This window comes from Eschrichtius robustus, chromosome 2 (genome assembly GCF_028021215.1).
Source record: "Eschrichtius robustus isolate mEscRob2 chromosome 2, mEscRob2.pri, whole genome shotgun sequence".
NCBI classification, from domain to species: Eukaryota; Metazoa; Chordata; class Mammalia; order Artiodactyla; family Eschrichtiidae; genus Eschrichtius; species Eschrichtius robustus.
The window spans coordinates 36,050,175-36,072,026 of record NC_090825.1 but is presented as its reverse complement, the minus strand read 5'-3'; the positions used below and the strand labels follow the sequence as shown (position 1 = coordinate 36,072,026).

At 37.7% G+C, this 21,852-nt stretch overlaps 1 protein-coding gene across 4 annotated transcripts in view; it reads right to left on the bottom strand.

Moving 5' to 3' along the window:
* Positions 1–21,852, bottom strand: part of NNT (nicotinamide nucleotide transhydrogenase) — a 96,378-nt gene that overhangs the window by 69,863 nt on the left and 4,663 nt on the right. For 3 of the 4 annotated variants that reach the window (XM_068535313.1, XM_068535314.1, XM_068535315.1), the window contains exons 2-5: positions 15,345–15,548; positions 10,534–10,763; positions 7,934–8,151; positions 3,305–3,392 (exon numbers count right to left, since the gene is read on the bottom strand). In XM_068535313.1, coding sequence (XP_068391414.1) covers positions 3,305–3,392; positions 7,934–8,151; positions 10,534–10,763; positions 15,345–15,495 — 687 coding nt within the window. In that variant the 5' untranslated portion in view covers positions 15,496–15,548. Of the gene's footprint in view, positions 1–3,304; positions 3,393–7,933; positions 8,152–9,032; positions 9,115–10,533; positions 10,764–15,344; positions 15,549–21,852 lie in introns of those variants that run through there. The other variant, XM_068535316.1, reaches the window with a different exon arrangement.

The window sequence follows — 21,852 nt, the reverse complement described above, 5'->3', positions numbered from 1 at the left end:
GCCAAGTTATCCTGAATCAAGAAATAACAAAAGACCTCATAATTTAAAAGACAGAATCCATTCTTCAAAAAGGGAAGAGGGGCTGGAAATGGAGTTAATGATCCATCATGCCTACATTATGAAGCTCCATAAAAATCACAAACGTACAGGGTTCCAGGAGGTTCCGGAAGCTTCCAGGAATGGTGTCCAAAGAGGGCATGGAAGCCCCACACCCCATCCCACATACCTTTCCCTAGTCATCTCTCTCAACAGGATGTTCATCTGCATCCTTTATCATAGGCCTTCATAATAAACTGGTAAATAGGAAGTAAATTGTTTTCCTGAGCTCTGTGAGCACCTCTAGCAAATTAATTGAACCCAAGGGGGGTTGTGGGAACCTCTGACTTACGGCCAACCTGTCAGAAGCACAGGTGACAACCTAGACTTGTGACTGGCATCTGAAGGGGGGTGGGGACAGTCCTGTGGGCCTGAGTCCTTAACCTGTGAGATCTGATGCTATCCCCACGCAGATAGGTTCAGAATTAAGTGAAATTGTAGGGCACCCAGCTGGTGTCACAGAATTGCTTTGTGTGGGGAAAATCCCCACACATTTGGTGACTGGAAGTATCAGAAGTGAAGTGTTCTATATGAAAGTTAAGGAGAGACACAGGAGCAGGAGTGGAGTTTTTCCTAAACAATCCTAAATCAGACATTCCCTCATCTGCAAGAGGATCTGGGACTTCCCTGGTGGTGCAGTGGTTAAGAATCCACCTGCCAGTGCAGCGGACACGGGTTCGAGCCCTGGTCTGGGAAGATCCCACATGCCACGGAGCAACTAAGCCTGTGCGCCACAACTACTGAGCGTGCGTTCTAGAGCCCGCGAGCCACAACTACGGAGCCCACGTGCCACAACTACTGAAGCCTGCGGCGCCTAGAGCCGGTGCTCTGCAATGAGAGAAGCCACCACAATGAGAAGCCCGCGCACGGCAATGAAGAGTAGCCCCCGCTCGCCACAACTAGAGAAAGCCATGCACAGCAATGAAGACCCAACACAGCCATAAATAAATAAATAAATAAATTTTTTTAAAAAAAGAAAAAAGAGGATCTGAACTCTGTAACATGACCTATAAGAAAGGCCCCACATCATCCAGCCCTGACCTACCTTTCCAACATCATCTCAGATCACTCTCCACCTTGCTCACCACACTCGAAGACCAATGGCCTTCTTTACTCTCCTGGAAACACTGAATTCTTTCCCATCACAGCACCTTTATATGTGCTGTTCCCTTGGCCTAGAATCCTGAACCCCGCTTTCTTTCTTCCCACCCTTTAGGTCCCAATCAAATGTCAGCGGTGCCTTCCCCATCACCCTAACTACAGTAGCTTGCTCCTATGACTCACCACCGTATCATGCTGTTCTTTTCTTTTATATCTAAAATGATCTCCCATATGTGTCTGATGGTTTATTTATCTCCTCACTGTGGTCCCTACTATGTGTAAATTTCTGTGGCAGGGATTTTTTTGCCTTGTTCATGCCATATCCCCAGCTACTAGAACAGTGCCTGGCACGTCAAAAGCCATCAACCGATTGATTTTAGCTCATTCTAGACATGTAAGAACACACCATGTTTAAAGGAAACCCAAATAAAATATTATGCAAGCTACCTTTTTTTTTTTTTTTTTTTTTTTTTTTTCTTTTTGGCCGTGCTGCACAGCATGCAGGATCTTAGTTCCCTGACCAGGGATCGAACCCACGCCCCCTGCAGTGGAAGCGCGGAGTCTTAACCACTGGACTGCCAGGGAAGTCCCTAAGCAATCTACCTTGATAAGTCCATCTATTGTCCAATTCTTCAATATCAGGAAAGTGTTTCTGACATGTAACTAAAATCCCTTAAGCTGCAATTTAAATTTTCAGTAAAGAGAGTCACTTTTCCACCTTTTAAAAGCTGACTGATTCTCCTTCCTTTACACCTCTTGTCTTCTGTTTCACTTTTTAATCCCTTATACTAACAGCTTTCCTCTCACCTTCCGGACAGATTCTAACCAAAACTGAGTAGTGGATTTGTGCATCAAAGCATTCAGCCAGTTTAAGAACAGCAGCCAACTTCTGGCCACCATGAGGGCCAGACCTTTTCTTATGATCCTGAGAAAGAAGTCAGATGTAATCACTTTACATATCACACCTCTGTGTTGCTTGCTCATACTCTCTTGTTAAGTATTCTGGCCTCCACTTGAACCACGTGCCACTGTCTTCACCTGGTCTGTTTTTAAAGCCATGTATAACTAGATTTCTCAAAGCTGCTATTGTCTTTTTTTCATTTTTCCGAGGAGATTTCTTTTGTGTGAGAGCTCTGGGTTGATATAACAAAGTAATTAAGAGCAGGAAGCACCACGTAAACCTGCACCCTACAGAGTATACTCTGCAGATAGATGACAATGTTTAAGGTCCTGTTTCCTATACTTTGCTAAAAGGCTTACACTATTATTTAGGGTCCGTGGCCTCGAAGGGTCACAGCATAATCTATTCTTTCACCTAGCCACCACCACCTCTCATCAACTGCTCTTCTCTGCTCTCAATATAGATTAAAGAAACTGCACCCTTTCCCCTGCCAAACACCCTGATTATACCACCTACTATTTCCTGTCCTCTTGACCCAAAATCTGGCAAAAAGTGAGAAAACCAAGTCTTTCCTGAGCCAATGTGTCACAATCATTGGGAAGTTGAGAATTTGCTGAATGTATCACGAGGCTTTTTAAACAATTACTAATAAACAAGTCATCCAAAATCGCTTTAAGAATTCAAGTTAGAGGGCTTCCCTGGTGGCGCAGTGGTTGAGAATCTGCCTGCCAATGCAGGGAACACGGGTTCAAGCCCTGGTCCGGGAAGATCCCACATGCCGCGGAGCAACTAGGCCCGTGAGCCACAGCTACTGAGCCTGCGCATCTGGAGCCCGTGCTCCCAACAAGAGAGTCCGCGACAGTGAGAGGCCCGCGCACCGCGATGAAGAGTGGCCCCTGCTTGCCGCAACTGGAGAAAGCCCTTGCACAGAAACGAAGACCCAACACAGCCAAAAATAAATTAATTAATTAAAAAAAAAAAAAGAATTCAAGTTAGAAAGTGAAAAACAGAAAAAAAAAAATTGAACTTCCAGAAATGTCAAAATTCATTGTTTTCAAGTAACCTGAAGTAGCTTTGAGGCTCTGCCATATATTTGTATATGATACGGACGTCATCATTTGCAAACAAAACATTTTTAAATAACTATTTAAAAACTATAATACTCTTGCCTAATTCATAGTATGAAGAAATATTAGTTTTACCTACCTTAGCTGGAGGAACTTTTCCAGCAGCTGTGATCTGACCAGTAAAAAAACGTCCAAAATGATTCGCCGCTAGTACAACAGCCTTGTAACTTAAGAAAATAGAAAAATAAATGGATAAATAATTCTATAAAATTAAAGAACTTAAGTTTATGTAGGAGAAATTATTAAAGAATAATAGCTAACATTTTTATAGTGACTACTATCTGTCAAAAACAGTTCTAAGTGCTGTATATATGCTTACTCCTAATCTTCACAACAATCCTATGGATAAGTATAACTATTATCTTCATTTTATAGGTGAGGAAACAGACACACAGAGGTGAAGAGACTTGACTGAGGTCCCTCAGCTAGTAAATGGCAGAGCCAGACATCTGACCCTGGCATGCTGCCTACAGAGGCACACTCTTACCCGTGACGCTCTCTGACCTCTTCGTAATGAGCACTACAGAGGCTCAGTTGGGATACAAAAAAGAAATGAAGGGAAGACAAGAAAATGCTAACAATGGTTTTCTTTGGCAGCTGGGACTACAGATACTTCAAACTTTCTGTTTTACTTTATTGTCCACATTTTCCTTGTTGACTGTGTAGTCTTTACATAATAGAGGAAAAAAATCTTTTAAATTAAAAAAAGTAGATTGGCTATATGCTTGTACATAATAAAATTCAAAATTCCAACCTCACAACAAAAAACACTTCCCTTGATCTCTAATGGTTGAAACCATGGGATTTTGAGACAGAGTGACCTCAGTTCAAGTCCAAGTTCTATCACTAACTAGCTTTGTGACCTTGGGCAAATTTCTTTAGTTCTCTAATCCTTGGTTTTCTCATCTCTAAAATGGGAACAAAGAGTCTCTTAGTGTTGTGAGGACTAAATGAGATAATGCAGGTAAAGCCCTTATCATAAAACCTGTTACAATAAGTGCTTGGTAAATATGTTTTTAGCTAAAGAAACGCTCTATGTGTCAAAAACTAGTAATTTATACCACCTTTTCTTTAACAGGATGTTTTTATTACACTAATTTCATTTCCTATTACATTAGTTTCATTCTCATATTATACTTAAAAGGCACTTTTGCACACTCTCAGTAACACACACTCTACCTTAACATTATGATACACAGATTAATATCATAATGCAAATATTATAATGATAAGATCCACCTGCTAGTTGACAAAAAAAACCTTTCTCTGGTCATATTTTTGTAAAATAATACTTGATATAATAATTAATGCAAAAGCATGGAACAGTTACCACTATTACTTTAAGTTAAATCATATTAGAGCAGAAAAATATTTTAATGATTACATTATTTGTTAGTTCTGAATCCAAGTGATAGAAATTTTCAAAGGGCAAACATGATAAAGATTCAAAGGTCACTATAAGGAATTAATTTTGGAATTAACGTTTTAAAAGATTCAGTTGTTATACTGGAAAAAAACAAAAACGAGACTGATTACACAGAAAATGTACAAGAAAACGTTGATAGTGGGAAAAGGTGATAAAAGTGGGCCTTTTTTTTGATGAAAGCAAAAAGGCTCAGAATGAACATCAGTGAACCAGAAGGAGCACGTCTTCACGGTAATACAGCTGTGTGTGTGAGTTAGGTAATGACTTATCACACATTGTATGGGTAAGTATACTAGATGATTCATCTCAAACTATGCCTTTTGCATATATCAGCTCAGGACGTAAGACAGTGATTCTTTAAACTGTGTCCCTGGATCCCCAAAAGTTCAAATTTCAGCCAACTCTGGGGCCACTGTGGTTGGGATGGAGAACGGAGAGAGAATGTTTCTAGACACCCTTCCATCCCTCAATTCAATGAAGACCACTCTGTTCTTATTGGATTTGTTTATATTGCTTCATATTTCATTTGCTCAAAAGATTCTGCAGCTGAAAACCACTGATCTAGAGCTACTGGTTGGGATAACCTTTCACACATGTGCATTTCACATGACAAAAATCAACAGCGCCCTTAAAACTTTACGTTGTACATTTCCTATATAAAATTTTAAGTCCCACATTGCATAACTCTTCCAAAACTAAATAAATATGACAAAAGTTTATTTTGTCCCTTAGTATTAATTCACATCACAAGAAATATCTTCAAACCAACCACTTGCCATATTACATAAGGACAACAAAATGTGTTGTTAACTTGTCATTTTTGTTTACTGCATCTCATTTATATCAAATGTGAACAAGGTGAAACCCAAAGTAGAATCTGTGGCACATTTGATATGCTACATCTAAGATATGAAACCTAAGAAAACTTTCAGTTCGTGTGTTAGCTTTAAGAGTCTATTCAGGTTAGTCTTTTTTCATGCACCGTTTTATTTTTTAAACATTTTCATTTGTCGGTGCCTCATTCATATTAGCAATTTGTCACTACTAATAGTTTTCATGCTTAAAATCTAATTCAACAGGTTTCTTAGATGAGCTGATTTCATAAGCATCATCTGACTTCCAGATTTTTCCCACTCTCCAGGCAGAGTCAGCAATACACTGTACTCACATAGCTATTCCTATCCCTGCCCCGTGGCAGGCATGGTTACTCAGTCACAGCCACATTCCTCTGAGCTGATTGGGCCTTGGAATTCTTTTATACACAGTGGTCCAGGCAATCAATGGGGAATGCATTAGTGCTGGTGGGCGAATGAAGTTTATTGCCATCTTGGCCATAGTTAGCCCTCAGTTATCAATATGGGTTTTGACACCAGATGAAACTTCCTCAAGTGCACGCATTTTCCCTATTCATTAAATATTTTATGAATTTACCTACGTAAAACCTAATTAAAATGGTAAATCTACCAATATGTATATATTAGATTGAACCATATGAAACTGCTAATATCCAACCATTTTTGACCCTATGACAACAGCAATTTATGTTAACTAAACTTATTGTGGTAATAATTTCACTATATATATATATATATATATATATATATATATAGCAAACTATATATATATATATATAGCAAAACTATAGCAAAACTATATATATATAGCAAAACTATATATATATATGCTATATATATATAGCATATATATATATATGCATATATAGCATATATAGCATATATATAGCATATATAGCATATATATATATTATATATAGCATATATATATATATAGCATATATAGCATATATATATAGCATATATATATATAGCATATATAGCATATATATATATATAGCATATATATATATATATAGCATATATATATAGCATATATAGCATATATATATATAGCATATATAGCATATATATATATAGAGCATATATAGCATGCTATATAGCATATATAGCATATATGCATATAGCATATATGCTATATATATATAGCATATATATATATAGCATATATAGCATATATATAGCATATATATATTTAGCATATATAGCATATATATATAGCATATATAGCATGCTATATAGCATATATAGCATATATGCATATAGCATATATGCTATATAGCATATATAGCATATATATATAGCCTATATATATATAGCATATATATATATGCTATATGCTATATGCTATATATAGTATATATATAGCATATATATATATAGCATATATAGCATATATACATATAGCATATATATATATATAGCATATATAGCATATATATATAGCATATATATATATAGCATATATATAGCATATATAGCATATATATATATAGCATATATAGCATATATATATATATATATAGCATATATAGCATATATATATATATAGCATATATATATATATGCTATATGCTATATATGCTATATATATATAGCAAAACTATAGCAAAACTATATATATATAGCAAAACTATATATATATATATATATATAGCAAAACTTACACAATGTTCTATGTCAGTCATACTGTAATAAAACTGAGGAAAAAAACAGTAATTTCAACCTAATATATACATAAATATACACATATATACACACACACACACATGAAATACAGTGTATCCCTGTTAAAGAACAGATAAATTCCAAAGAACAAAATTTGGGACATTATGTATTCAGAAGTCAGAAGTACTTTCTTAGCATAGACTCAGAAGCCTTATAATTAGTAAACTAAAAATAAGACTTTCTACATTGCACCCTTTCCCTTTCTCATCCTTTATGACTAACAGTCTGAAAAACAGTACTAGATCTATGTGAATTTTAAATCATTTGTTCTAAATTGTTATCACTACCCTTGCTATCGACTTCAGTAAAATATGAGTTTACTCTATTAAGGTTTTTGGATAATTAGAAATTACTAACACTGTGGTTTACTTACCATGCAGTTTTTCATGAAAACAGATATTAAGATATTGCATTTCATTAAAAAAAGGTCATTTCCTTTGGTGGAAGGAAATACTACTTCCCTTCTCCCCATGAAGACTAAAAAGTAGTGTACAATAGCATGCAAAGTGAAGAGTCATTTCCCACTGATGACTGTGAAACAATACAAGTCTTAAAAATAATTTAAGTGCACTCTCAGAAGGCTGCAATCTCCAACAATCATTACAAGTAAAATCATTGTAAGAGAGAAGAGCTACAGTGAGAGTATTTCTATAGCACCATTGTGCTTTTGTTCAGCGGGAATGGAAAAGAATCAACCTACCCAGCAATGTTGGCCATGGAGCTTAGCGCATCGTATCCCTGAGCAATTGTGACTCTTGGAACCTGGTCCATCGCCAGAACTGTAGTTTTCCTTTTGGAAAGTTTATTTAGCAAGTCTGGATTTTGGGTTGGGTAAATAAAACTAATCAGTGTTCCCGATGTTTTTAAAAGGTCAGCTTCATGAACACCTAACGTTGGGTTAAGCATAGGGGCTCGCACCTAAGAAAAAAGTCATCACCAATTAAAAATGTAAATGCCTTTATAATATTTTTAAGTAAACAAAACAATTAAAATAATATGCCATGATTGAAATAACACTCCAGAAGTAATCTCTCAGCAATAAATTTCTGACTCAATTCCTAAACAAAATAAAGCACACAAAGATCTATGCCACCTATCGTCTCACTGAACCTATGACCTGGTCTGAGTAAGGAGCACACATACCTGGAAATAGGGTTGGGACAGGTTTGATAATGACAGGTAGAGCAGTAAAAAAATATGTAGGTTCTACAACAAACCTGTTCTCCCAAAATCTATTACTCTGGTAAAATTAAGACACATTAGAATAAACAGGCAGGAAGTTTTTGTTGTGTGTTCAAAGATTCAATTATTATTAATTTTGGCAAGCACAAACATTTGGAGTGGTGAGAAGTTAAGAACAACATAAACTAAAATATCCATGGTAATATGTATCAATTTATGTCACCTTAAAATTCCACAAGAATATTTATAGATGAACACAACTCAAACTAGTAGCCTTACTGAATTGGGTTTAAGCAAAAAGCTACAATATATTCTGTTAAGTATCAGTCAATGAACACACACTGCACATGCTTGAAAGTTTCAAACGTCCACTTTTTCAAGCCAAATTTTTTAAAATTCCATTTAAAAAGGTGTTTTAAAATGTGTTTCACATCCCTGTGTAAAATCAATCTTAAAGTATATCATTTCATTAGCTCCCAATTTGCAGCAGTAGTGCTTTTAGGCTAGTAAGCACAGAAAAAAAAAAAAAACAGCTCTGAGACTTATGTTTTAAAAGGAAACAGAAACACAAACACTGGGTCAATACTGTCATTTCACAGCATTTCATCTCAATTTACCTATGAGACACCTTTATCTGCTATTCCCATTTCAGTTGTTGATCTGGTGCTGCATGTGATTTTAGGTTCTGGACTTTAATTAAGACTCTCTGACAAGGTCTATTTTTCCTCAGTGAGAATCTATAATATAGATTTAATAAAAATTAGAGGACAACTTTGAATTAATTCTCCTGGCCCCTATCAAATGCTCAGCTGAGACTGTTGACATCTGAGTGAGTTAAGCCACTAGAACGTTTCCCTGATGGTGCTTTTCGGGTCACTAGCTCCTCAGGATATTAACAGACTTGACTCAAAAAAAGAGACCCTAAGATCAAGTAGTTTATTAGTACAAGTATAAGGTTACTTAAGTTTTTATATTGTAGGATTTCTCAGTGCATTTAACATGCTCATACACATTGTGAATCCCTAAAAGGAACACAGAGCATTTCTAAAACTTATGTGCACCCTACTAATCCTTTTTTGTGGGACATCTCAAAAGGTTTTGGCCACTAGAACATACATTAGAATGGATTATACTCATTTTTCTATTTTCTCTAAGCTCTTTTATTATACCAAGTTACATTACCAAGTATCACTATACCTAAACACTTAAAAACTTAAACTGAATTACTATTTATCTCCATATCATATTGTTATTAATTTTCTATAGAAGAAAAGTTTTGTGTCTCTGCAAAAAAAACACTATTTAAGACCCTATCAAGTTATTCAGTGGACTGTATGTTAAAAAAACGATGTTACTGATTCCCCTTTAGAAATTAATGTAGAAAAAAAGTGGGTCTATCCTGAAAAAGTAAGAAGCTTATTTTAACCAGATAATCATGCTTATTTAACCCATACTTCCTTACTTGCCTTGGTTACAGAAGGCTTAGGATTTAAGTTAATGTTCAGATACAGTCTCTCTTCTTTTCTCTACATGATTTTTTACTCAAGATTTTATTTGTAAAGCTCTTTAGCATATAGACCTCTATTACACATTACCTTAGGACCTTTTATTAAAGCAGGTAAGGCTGCTCTAAGCCCAACATTGCTTTTTCCAGAATAGTCTTCCCTCTCTAGAAATAGTACCTAAGTCAGTTAAATCACTGTTCCTTCAAGGTATCAGGAACATACCTGTAGATCATTCTACATTCGGTCCCAGGAGGAGTTCCATGCCTCCTTTCCATTCTAGAAGCAGTTAAACACTCACCTGAGGGTACTGTGGACATATAGGAACCATGTACCGCAAATTTTCCCTAGGCAATAAGAAGGGAATTTCCACATAGCAAATGTAAAAAGGAAGATCACTTCTTCTTTTCTCATGGTTAAATATAGGTCACATTGCCTGATAAAAGTTCTACTGGAACATGAAGAATATTCACAACATGCAACCATTTCTTTGAGAAAAAAAGCATCATGTAAAAGTATGAAAAACTGTAAGTATAGAAGAGGTAATTTAATCTTTCTACAAGAAGATCTAGAAAAGTCAGCATGCCATAAATGGAAGGGGGAAAGGAATAATTACTTTGACCACCAAATCAGAAGCCAGCACTTCCTTCACCCCTTGGATCTGGGCACCTGCTGCTCTGTAGTGATCATCTGAGAACTTGGAAGCTTCGCCAGCACCCGATTCCACAACAGTATTAAAACCCTGCTTGACCAAGGCCTGAACGCCAGCAGGAGACAATGCCACTCGCTTCTCATTTTGGAAAATCTCTTTGGGGACCCCAATAGTCAGTTGCTTATATGGAATTCCTACAACAAAGTGAAAAAAAAAAAATTTGGTAAATAACAACACCAAAAGTCAGTGTTTTAATAATACGGTTCAGAAAACAGAAATGGGCAGTCTGTTCAAAATATACTGCACATACTGGTTGCTGTTCAAAATGATGTTCCTGATTCATACTCATAATTTTTTGACTTTTTTTGATAAGATGACTGGAAATTTTTATACCCACTCTCCTGAAAATCCTAAATATTTTATTTAACCAAATGGCTCTCTTCAAGGTCTATAACTAGCTTAGTTTATTCTTAGGGAAAAATACGTTGAAAGGCCACTCAACAGGCTAACCCCACTCATCTAACTAACCCTCTCAGGTTTATAGTCTCCTGGTCTTTACCTTTAAGGAAGACAGAAGTAATTAACTATTTTGAAAAACAATCCTACACTAGACACTTTGATGGCCTGCCACACCCAAAGTCCTTTTCTTGGCAATTTGGCCACAGGCGATTCTTCATAGATTTCCAAGTGTTGTATCTTAAGACCTTCCATTCTTGGCCACAACTGATTAGACCAGGGGTCGGCAGCTGGATCAGAGATAACAGTCTACAAGCCAGACCTAAGGAAAACCAGCAGCCCATGAGATGACTTATACAGGAACTCTGCCCGAGGACACTCCATGTTGGCCAATGACTACCCAACCCAATCAGGTTCTCTCAAAGGGAGTTTGGATGCAAGACCCACCAAAAAGGACAAAGAGAGTAGAATGGTGCAGCAGCTATTCATAAACACAGCCATGAGATAATCAAAGGGAGGTCAGCAGCCACAGTAGTAGAAACATCATTAGTGGACATGCAGAGGAGTCATGGCTATGAAATTCAGAATAACATCCCACTTTTCCAAGAAGTAGATGAAGGGTTTCCTGGGCTCCCATACTTCCCAAGAATCTGTAAAAATAAACCCTCATCACAAAATATAACCTGATGTGATTGTGTTGCCTGCAACACAAAAGAACCTGTATAACACAAGAGTTAAATTATTTATATATGGTTCAGACCAGACTTAGCTAAAGTAGACTAGTTTCTTCTGTTGTTTTACTCAATATATGGACACAAACAGATATTTTTTTTTAATGAAGAGCGTCTGCTTCTATATAAGTTTTACTAAAGTTTAGAAAAGCCACTCTAGCAATCTAAACTCTGAATACATATAATAAAAAAATAAATCAAATTATCTCTACAGAGTAATTTATTGAGACCTTAGAGAGACTAAATCAACCTAAAATAGCTGCATTTGGACATACAGTCTTAGATCCCACACTGTTTAAGCAGTAAAAATTGATAGTAAGCCAAAGGCAAACATATGCTGAATCTTGCTCTCTACTTAAAAGAGAGGGAGGAAAATAATTGAAAGCTGGCAAATATCTTGAATTAATGTGCAAAATTAAATTACATAAACTTATCTGGAGTTCACTTATCTGACAACCTCAAATTATCTAGCTCCTACATATAAGCCAAGGAAGCTACCAAAGACAAATGAAGTCATACCAAAAGGATTTAGGATCCAACCACAAAGGGCTTCTGCTGGCCAAATATGAGCCAATTTGAGCATCAAAAGGATAATTAATTGCAATGTAGTAAAATACATCTATAAAGATGTTAAAATCCATGAGTTCAGGATAATAATAAATATTTCAAAATTCAAAAAATAAAATATTCAAAAGATAAATATTTTCTAAAAGCTTCATTGGTCAACTCTGGAGAAAGTAAGGTGTGGTAGGCAGAATCATGGTCTCCCAAATATATCCATGTCCTAATCCTCAGAACCCAATACATGGCAAAGGAGAATTAAGGTAGCAGATGGAATTAAGGTTGTTAATCGGCTGACCGTTAAACAGGGAGAATATCCTGGATTATTTGGGTAGGCCCAATGTAATCACATGGGTCCTTAAACATGGAAGAAGGGAGCAGAAGAATCAGAGTCAAAGAATAATTTGAAGATGCTATCCTGCTGGATTGGAAGGCGGAGGGAGAGGCCATGCGCCAAGGAATGCAGGCAGTCCCCAGAAGCTGGAAAAGGCAAGGAAACAGATTCTCCCCTAGAGCCTCTGGAAGTGAGAACCATTTCAGACTTTGGCCTCCAGAAGTGTAAAATAATAAATTTGTGTTATATGAAGCCAGTAAGTTTGTGATCATCTGTTACAGCAGAAGTAGAAAATGTATACATAAGAAAACGAACAGATTAGCAAAACTAGTAAATAATGGAAAATAATCAAACATCTACCCACCCTTCCAGTACAATCTCAGAGTAACTAAATACAGTTGGCCCTCCGTATCCACGGATTCAACCCACCACAGATCAAAAATATTAAAAAGAAAAAAAAAAATTCCAGAAAGTTCTGAAAAGCAAAACTTGATTGTATTAGGCATTATGAGTAACCTAAAGATGATTTAAAGTGTACAGGAGGATGTGTGTAGGTTATGTGCAAATACTACACCATTTTATATAAGAGACTTGAGCACCCGCAGATTTTGGTATCCACGGGAAGTCCTAGAACCAATTCCCCATGGATACCAAGGGATGACTGTAATACAGGGAAAGATTTTTTAATAGAAAAATTCTAGCTAATAAATGAAGATAAAATGATAGAATATCACCATTTTAAAGCCCCTGATAAAATCACAGATTTAGTTAATGATCATCAATCAAATGACTGCTACAGCCTTTGAGTGAAAAACTGATGGGAACTTCACAATAGATGGATCACACTGAGAGCATCTAAACTCACTGATTAATCTTCCTGATGTGCTGCAACAGATAGTACACAGCATCACCTATGAAGTACACTTGCCAAAAAAAGCAAACCTGAGTCTGATCAAGCCTCTAGCTCTAGCTAAATGTTACAGAAAATACAAGCGACAGAGAAACTGGTTAAATAATACCAAGGGAATTCAATAAGCTAAACCTAGAATGTGAGAAATTCTACAGGACAACTAAATTCTTCAAAAAATAAATTAAAAAGAAAACAGAGGAGAGGAACATACAGATCAAAAGAGACCCTGTTTGGACAAGGCAACTGTTAAAAAAAAAAAAGAGAAAAGAAAAAATTGAGAAAATATGAAAACTGACTGAAATTACTTTTCATGCTTTTCAATGTGGTAATGAAAGTGTGGTTATATTAAGGAATAAATAGGACCCTCATCTTTTAGAGGTAAAAAATAATTATCTAGGAAACAGTCAAGAACCAGAAATTAAACAAACAAAAAAAGTCTTATGCATAGTTGATATAGAGATCTTGAAGTCCGCGCTTTCACTCACAAGGACAATTCCCATGTGCTCAAAGTAGTTACTGACTTTTACTTTATACACAATTTTATCACACTGGATAATCTGGCTTTTCAGAACACTTTAAAAAAATCTGAAGATAAGGCTGAGGGCTCTCAGAGGCAGGTACCCTGCCAATAGTGACTTATCATGAAAAGAGCTGTGAAATCTACAAAAGGCAGACATAAGAACTCAAAAAACCTAGCAGTTTAGGCGTCCTTAATGCACAAATAGTCCTACAAACAAAAAGGGAATTATTCTATACGGCAAAGACTTCTGGTTTCTCTCAAATAACCATGCTGTTCCTCCCCTAAAAATAACAGAATGCTATTTTTATTTGAGTATGTTGCCATCTAGAATAAAAAACTAAATGGCCAAGTCTCCCTTAGAGCTACATATTGCCACCTGTCTGAGTTCTGGCCAATGAGGTGTAGACAGAGTGCTAGGAGGGTCTCTGGGCAAGATGCTTAAAGGGATCTGACTCAGCTTAGAAGGTTCCCCTTTGATACTCTCCTCCTTCTGGCTTGCACCCCAGAACAGAAGCAAGTGGAGGTCCTAGCAAGGAAGGCCTTGGAGGCCACTAGAAGACTTCAGCTCTTACTCTGTGTGACCTAGGAAGTTAGTTGCAAATTTTGAATAGAAGAGTGACATGATCTTTCATTTTAAAAAGATTATTCTCATGTCACGTACAGAACAGACTGTTGTCGGGGACAGAAGTAGAAAGCACAGAGACCACTTAGAAGACTAATGCAATAATCCAGGTGACAGATGATAGTGGCTTGGACCAGGATGATAACAGTGGTGATGGTGAGAAGAGGAGAGATTCTAGATAAAAGGTAGAGCTGACCTATACCGATTATGAGGATCTGGAATGACTCCAAGGTTTCTGACCTGAGCAACTGATATGAAGTTGCCATTTACTAAATCAAGAAACATTAATGCAGATCAATTAATACACCTAGTTCCTAATTCCTGAGCATAGCTGAGCCATATATGTACAATTCCCCAACACCGACCAGGAAAGAGGAAGAGCTGCTAGGAGAAATAGATACTATGAGCAATAGTTCCCTGGGTACAACTCAACTGATTTGACTTTTTTTTTTTCTGTTATATTTTCTTTTCTGTTAGCACTGACAGTCAGGAACTTCCATACATGGAAAATATAAGAAAGCACTCATTTCTTTTTTTACTCAAAATGATCACTGGCAAACACAGGGCTGTAAAACTGCGTGCCTTATTTTATCTATCAACAGGAGATCTATTGGCTCCCATGACATAAAGTGAGATTTTACCTGGTTTTACAGGGGCTTTACACCACAGCGCCTGATGTGTATGAAATGTTCGTAAAAAATCCTTCTTCCTAGGTAGAACCTTACAGGGCCCCAAACTGCTAAGGAAAGGGCAGGAACAGCCAGCCACCGCTGTTTTCAGTAGGTTCGCCATGTTCACAGGAGCTCCCAACTTTCTGAATCCCCAATTTCCTTGAAGGTAAATCACTAAAGGAAAGAAAACGAAACATTTATGTGCTGAGAAAAACATACTTTGCCTTTTGTACATCAAAAACATTAAAAAAAAAAAAAAACCCAGCTAATTCAAAGAGGTTGGAAAATAACAGTTAAATGTGGGCATCTACAATGAATTTATTTGCCAAGTCCTTTACTTACAGAAGATGCTTCAAAAGTTTGTTTCCAATTCAGGTATTTAAAACTTGGAATTCGTTTCCCACTTAAATTGTAGTTATAAACTCACTATTCAATTCCAAGCCTAGGTCACATAAGTCTAATTGATCCTTAATGTAGCTGGAAAGTTAAAAAAAAATGCTATAAAGTCCAGTCACATCTTACATGAAAGTTACTGTCTAAGTCAGCTTGTCCAGCAAAAATTGCATAAAATCAAAATTACCAATAATTTCCCTTAGATTGTCTAAAATACTGTACAATACAGTAGTACTTGTTTAGCCACCGTGTTATACAGAAAACACCTGCATACTTTTCAGTGCAGCAGGGTATTCATCCTGTGAGATACCCCCCCAAACCCAGATTGACTCAGTGAATGAGAGATTCATGTTTGTTAGGTGTACATCACAAGAAAATTAAACATGCATGGAATATGACTCCAATTTTAAAAAAGAAAGAAAAATTCCATGGTTAACCTTATCACATAGGTTTGTGCTTGCAGATGTGGGCATAACTAGGAATTCTCTCAGTGGTTCCCACAAGTGGCCAGTTTTTGCCAGCTCTAACTGAGCTAGGTGAAGTGTCATTGACCTTTGCTGTTTCTGAGGCTTCAGTGGCTACCTCAACCACCCTCCGTGGCAGATCCCCAGGGGTACATGGAAGGCACTCCCACCATCCCCCTGACTCCCAATGCTCTCTTTCCTTCAAAAATGGGAAGAAGTAGAGGACCTGGAACTCCATCAGTCAACCTCAGCTAACTCCACTAACTATGCCTTTAGGCTCTGCCCCATCATGCGGGCCCTCCTGGGGTCCAGCACCCAAACCCAGCAGACTCCATAAACATACTTCCAGCTTCCAGAGGAAGAAGGGTCTAACTCATTTTTTATGTCATAACTACTGCCACAACTCCCTGAAGCAACTTCCTACAAACACCAGAAAGCAACAATGGGAACAGAAGTACTCGATCCAGGTAGGGCTTATTCGTTTTTTGTTTTTTTTTTAATAAATATTTTAATTAATTAATTTTATTTTTGGCTGTGTTGGGTTTCGTTTCTGTGCGAGGGCTTTCTCCAGTTGTGGCAAGCGGGGGCCACTCTTCATTGCGGTGCGCGGGCCTCTCACTATCGCGGCCTCTCTTGTTGCGGAGCACAGGCTCCAGACGCGCACGTTCAGCAGCTGTGGCTCACGGGCCCAGCCGCTCCGAGGCATGTGGGATCTTCCCAGACCAGGGCCCGAACCCGTGTCCCCTGCACTGGCAGGCAGACTCTCAACCACTGCGCCACCAGGGAAGCCCAGGGCTTATTCTTAAGATGTCCTTTAGTTCAACAAACATGTACTGAGGGCTGAGTCTCAGAGGCACAGCCGTTAGAAGCATCTGTAGAATTAAACTGGAATAGGTCACAGACTTGGAGATAAGAAAAGTCAACAAGTAATAACACAGAAAGCAGAGTAACACAAATCCAAAGTTCCAGGCATCAAAGGAGATCATGTCCTCCTACAAGGCTAAGAAAAGGAAGGGAAAGGCATTTGAGAAGGAGAGAATACTATGAAAAAAGCTAAGGAAGAGGGAGCATGCAAGATGTGTTCAGGCATGCAATTAAAAATGTGAATAATTCTTTGCATTCAAATAGAAGGTTTTATATTTTCACAGCATTTCCATATATGTCATTTCATCGCAGTCCTAAAGCATTCCTGAGTCAATAAATACCTTCCTCATTCATTCATAGGTCACTCCTAGGGTTATTCATGGCTGAGAACAGAGAGCAAATAAGTTCAGAACTCAGCCACCCACTGGAAACATTCACTGAATCTATGCCAAGAACTGAGGGAGATACAAAGATATATAAAATATAATTCTTGGATTTTGGAACCAAGTTGGTGGAGTAGAAGGACGCGCTCTCACTCCCTCTGGCGAGAGCACCAGAATCAGAACTAGCTGCTGGACAATCATCGACAGGAAGACACTGGAACTCACCAAAAAGGATACCCCACATCCAAAGATAAAGGAGAAGCCACAATGAGATGGTAGGACGGGTGCAATCACAGTAAAATCAAATCCCATAACTGCTAGGTGGGTGACTCACAGACTAGAGAACACTTATACCACAGAAGTCCACCCACTGGAGTGAAGGTTCTGAGCCCCACGTCAGGCTTCCCAACCTGAGGGTCCGGCAATGGGAGGAGGAATTCCTAGAGAATCAGACTTTGAAGCCCAGCAGGATTTGATTGCAGGACTTCGACAGAACAGGGGGAAACAGAGACTCCACTCTTGGAGGGCACACACAAAGTAGTGTGCGCATAGGGACCCAGGGGAAGGAGCAGTGACCCCAGGGGAGACTGAACCAGACCTACCTGCTAGTGTTGGAGGGTCTCCTGCAGAGCCGGGGTGGGGGGGCTGTGGCTCACCGTGCTAACAAGGACACTAGCAGCAGAAGTTCTGGGAAGTACTCCTTGGCGTGAGCTCTCCCAGTGTCCGCCATTACCCCACAAAAGAGCCCAGGTAGGCTCCAGTGTTGGGTTGCCTCAGGCCAAACAAGCAACAGGGAGGGAACCCAGCCCCACCCATCAGCAGTCAAGCAGATTAAAGTTTTACTGAGCTCCGCCTACCAGAGCAACAGTCAGCTGTACCCATCACCAGTCCCTCCCATCAGGAAACTTGCATAAGCCTCTTAGATAGCCTCATCCATCAGAGGGCAGACAGCAGAAACAAGAAGAACTACAATCCTGCAGCCTGTGGAACAAAAACCACATTCACAGAAACACAGACGAGATGAAAAGGCAGAGGGCTATGGACCAGATGAAGGAACAAGATAAAACCCCAGAAAAACAACTAAATGAAGTGGAGATAGGCAACCTTCCAGAAAAAGAATTCAGAATAACGATAGTGAAGATGATCCAGGACCTAGGAAAAAGAATGGAGGCAAAGATCGAGAAGATGCAAGAAATGTTTAACAAAGACCTAGAAGAATTAAAGAACAAACAAACAGAGATGAACAATACAATAACTGAAATGAAAACTACACTAGAAGGAGTCAGTAGCAGAATAACTGAGGGAGAAGAATGGATAAGTGACCTGGAAGACAGAATGGTGGAATTCACTGCTGCGGAACAGAATAAAGAAAAAAGAATGAAAAGGAATGAAGACAGCCTAAAAGAACTCTGGGACAACATTAAACGCAATAAAATTCGCATTATAGGGGTCCCAGAAGGAGAAGAGAGAGAGAAAGGACCAGAGAAAATATTTGAACAGATTATAGCCAAAAACTTCCCTAAATGGGAAAGGTAATAGCCACCCAAGTCCAGGAAGCACAGAGAGTCCCACACAGGATAAACCCAAGGAGAAATATGCCAAGACATATAGTAATCAAACTGGCAAAAATTAAAGACAAAAAAAAATTATTAAAAGCAGCAAGGGAAAAACGACAAATAACATACAAGGGAACTCCCATAAAGTTAACAGCTGATTTCTCAGCAGAAACTCTACAAGCCAGAAGGGAGTGGCATGATATACTTAAAGTGATGAAAGGGAATAACCTACAACCAAGATTACTCTACCCGGCAAGGATCTCATTCAGATTCGATGGAGAAAGCAAAGGCTTTACAGAGAAGCAAAAGCTAAGAGAATTCAGCACCACCAAACCAGCTCTACAACAAACGCTACAGGAACTTCTCTAAGTGGGAAACACAAGAGAAGAAAAGGACCTACAAAAACAAACCCAAAACAATTAAGAAAATGGTCATAGGAACATCCATATCGATAATTACCTTAAACGTGAATGGATTAAATGCTCCAACCAAAAGACACAGGCTTGCTGAATGGATACAAAAACAAGACCCATATATATGCCGTCTACAAGAGACCCACTTCAGACCTAGGGACACATTCAGACTGAAAGTGAGGGGATGGAAAAAGATATTCCATGCAAATGGAAATCAAAAGAAAGCTGGAGTAGTAATACTCATATCAGATAAAATAGACTTTAAAATAAAGAATGTTACAAGACACAAGGAAGGACACTACATAATGATCAGGGGATCAATCCAAGAAGAAGATATAACAATTATAAATATACATGCAACCAACACAGGAGCACCTCAATACATAAGGCAACTGCTAACAGCTATAAAAGAGGTAATTGACAGTAACACAATAATAGTGGGGGACTTTAACACCTCACTTACACCAATGGACAGATCATCCAAAATGAAAATAAATAAGGAAACACAAGCTTTAAATGATACAATAGACCAGATAGATTTAATTGATATTTATAGGACATTCCATCCAAAAACAGCAGACTACACTTTCTTCTCAAGTGTGCATGGAACATTCTCCAGGATAGATCACATCTTGGGTCACAAATCAAGCTTCAGTAAATTTAAGAAAACTGAAATCATGTCAAGCACCTTTTCTGACCACAACGCTATGAGATTAGAAATGAATTACAGGGAAAAAAATGTAAAAAACACAAACACATGGAGGTTAAACAATACGTTACTAAATAACCAAGAGATCCCTGAAGAAATCAAAGAGGAAATCAAAAAATACCTAGAGACACATGACAGTGAAAACACGACGATCCAAAAGCTATGGGGTCCAGCAAAAGCAGTTCTGAAAGGGAAGTTTATAGCTATACAAGCCTACCTCAAGAAACAACAAAAATCTCAAATAAACAATCTAACCTTAACACCTGAAGGAACTAGAGAAAGAAGAACAAACAAAACCCAAAGTTAGCAGAAGGAAAGAAATCATAAAGATCAGAGCAGAAATAAATGAAATAGAAACAAAGAAAACAATAGCAAAGATCAATAAAACTAAAAGCTGGTTCTTTGAAAAGATAAACAAAATTGATAAACCATTAGCCAGACACATCAAGAAAAAGAGGGAGAGGACTCAAATCAATAAAATTAGAAAGGAAAAAGGAGAAGTTACAACAGACACAGCAGAAATACAAAGCATCCTAAGAGACTACTACAAGCAACTCTATGCCAATAAAATGGACAACCTGGAAGAAATGGACAACTTCTTAGAAAGGTATAACCTTCCAAGACTGAACCAGGAAGAAATAGAAAATATGAACAGACCAATCACAAGTAATGAAATTGAAACTGATTAAAAATCTTCCAACAAACAAAAGTCCAGGACCAGATGGCTTCACAGGTGAATTCTATCAAACATTTAGAGAAGAGCTAACACCCATCCTTCTCAAACTCTTCCAAAAAATTGCAGAGGAAGGAACACTCCCAAACTCATTCTATAAGGCCACCATCACCCTGATACCAAAACCAGACAAAGATACTACAAAAAAAGAAAATTACAGACCAATATCACTGATGAATATAGATGCAAAAATCCTCAACAAAATGCTAGCAAACAGAATCCAACAACACATTAAAAGGATCATACACCATGGCCAAGTGGGATTTATCCCGGGGATGCAAGGATTCTTCAATATATGCAAATCAATCCATGTGATACACCATATTGACAAATTGAAGAGTAAAAACCATATGATCATCTCAATAGATGCAGAAAAGCTTTTGACAAAATTCAGCACGCATTTATGATAAAAACTCTCCAGAAAGTGGGCATAGAGGGAACCTACCTCAACATAATAAAGGCCATATACGACAAACCCACAGCAAACATCATTCTCAATGGTGAAAAACTGAAAGCATTTCCTCTAAGATCAGAAACGAGACATGGATGTCCACTCTCGCCACTATTAGTCAACATAGTTTTGGAAGTCCCAGCCACAGCAATCAGAGAAGAAAAAGAAATAAAAGAAATACAAATTGGAAAAGAAGAAGTAAAACTGTCACTGTTTGCAGATGACATGATACTATACATAGAGAATCTTAAAGATGCTACCAGAAAACTATTAGAGCTAACCAATGAATTTGGTAAAGTTGCAGGATACAAAATTAATGCACAGAAATCTCTTGCATTCCTATATACTAATGATGAAAAATCTGAAAGAGAAATTAAGGAAACACTCCCATTCACCATTGCAACAAAACGAATAAAATACCTAGGAATAAACCTACCTAGGGAGACCAAAGACCTGTATGCAGAAAACTATAAGACACTGATGAAAGAAATTAAAGATGATACCAACAGATG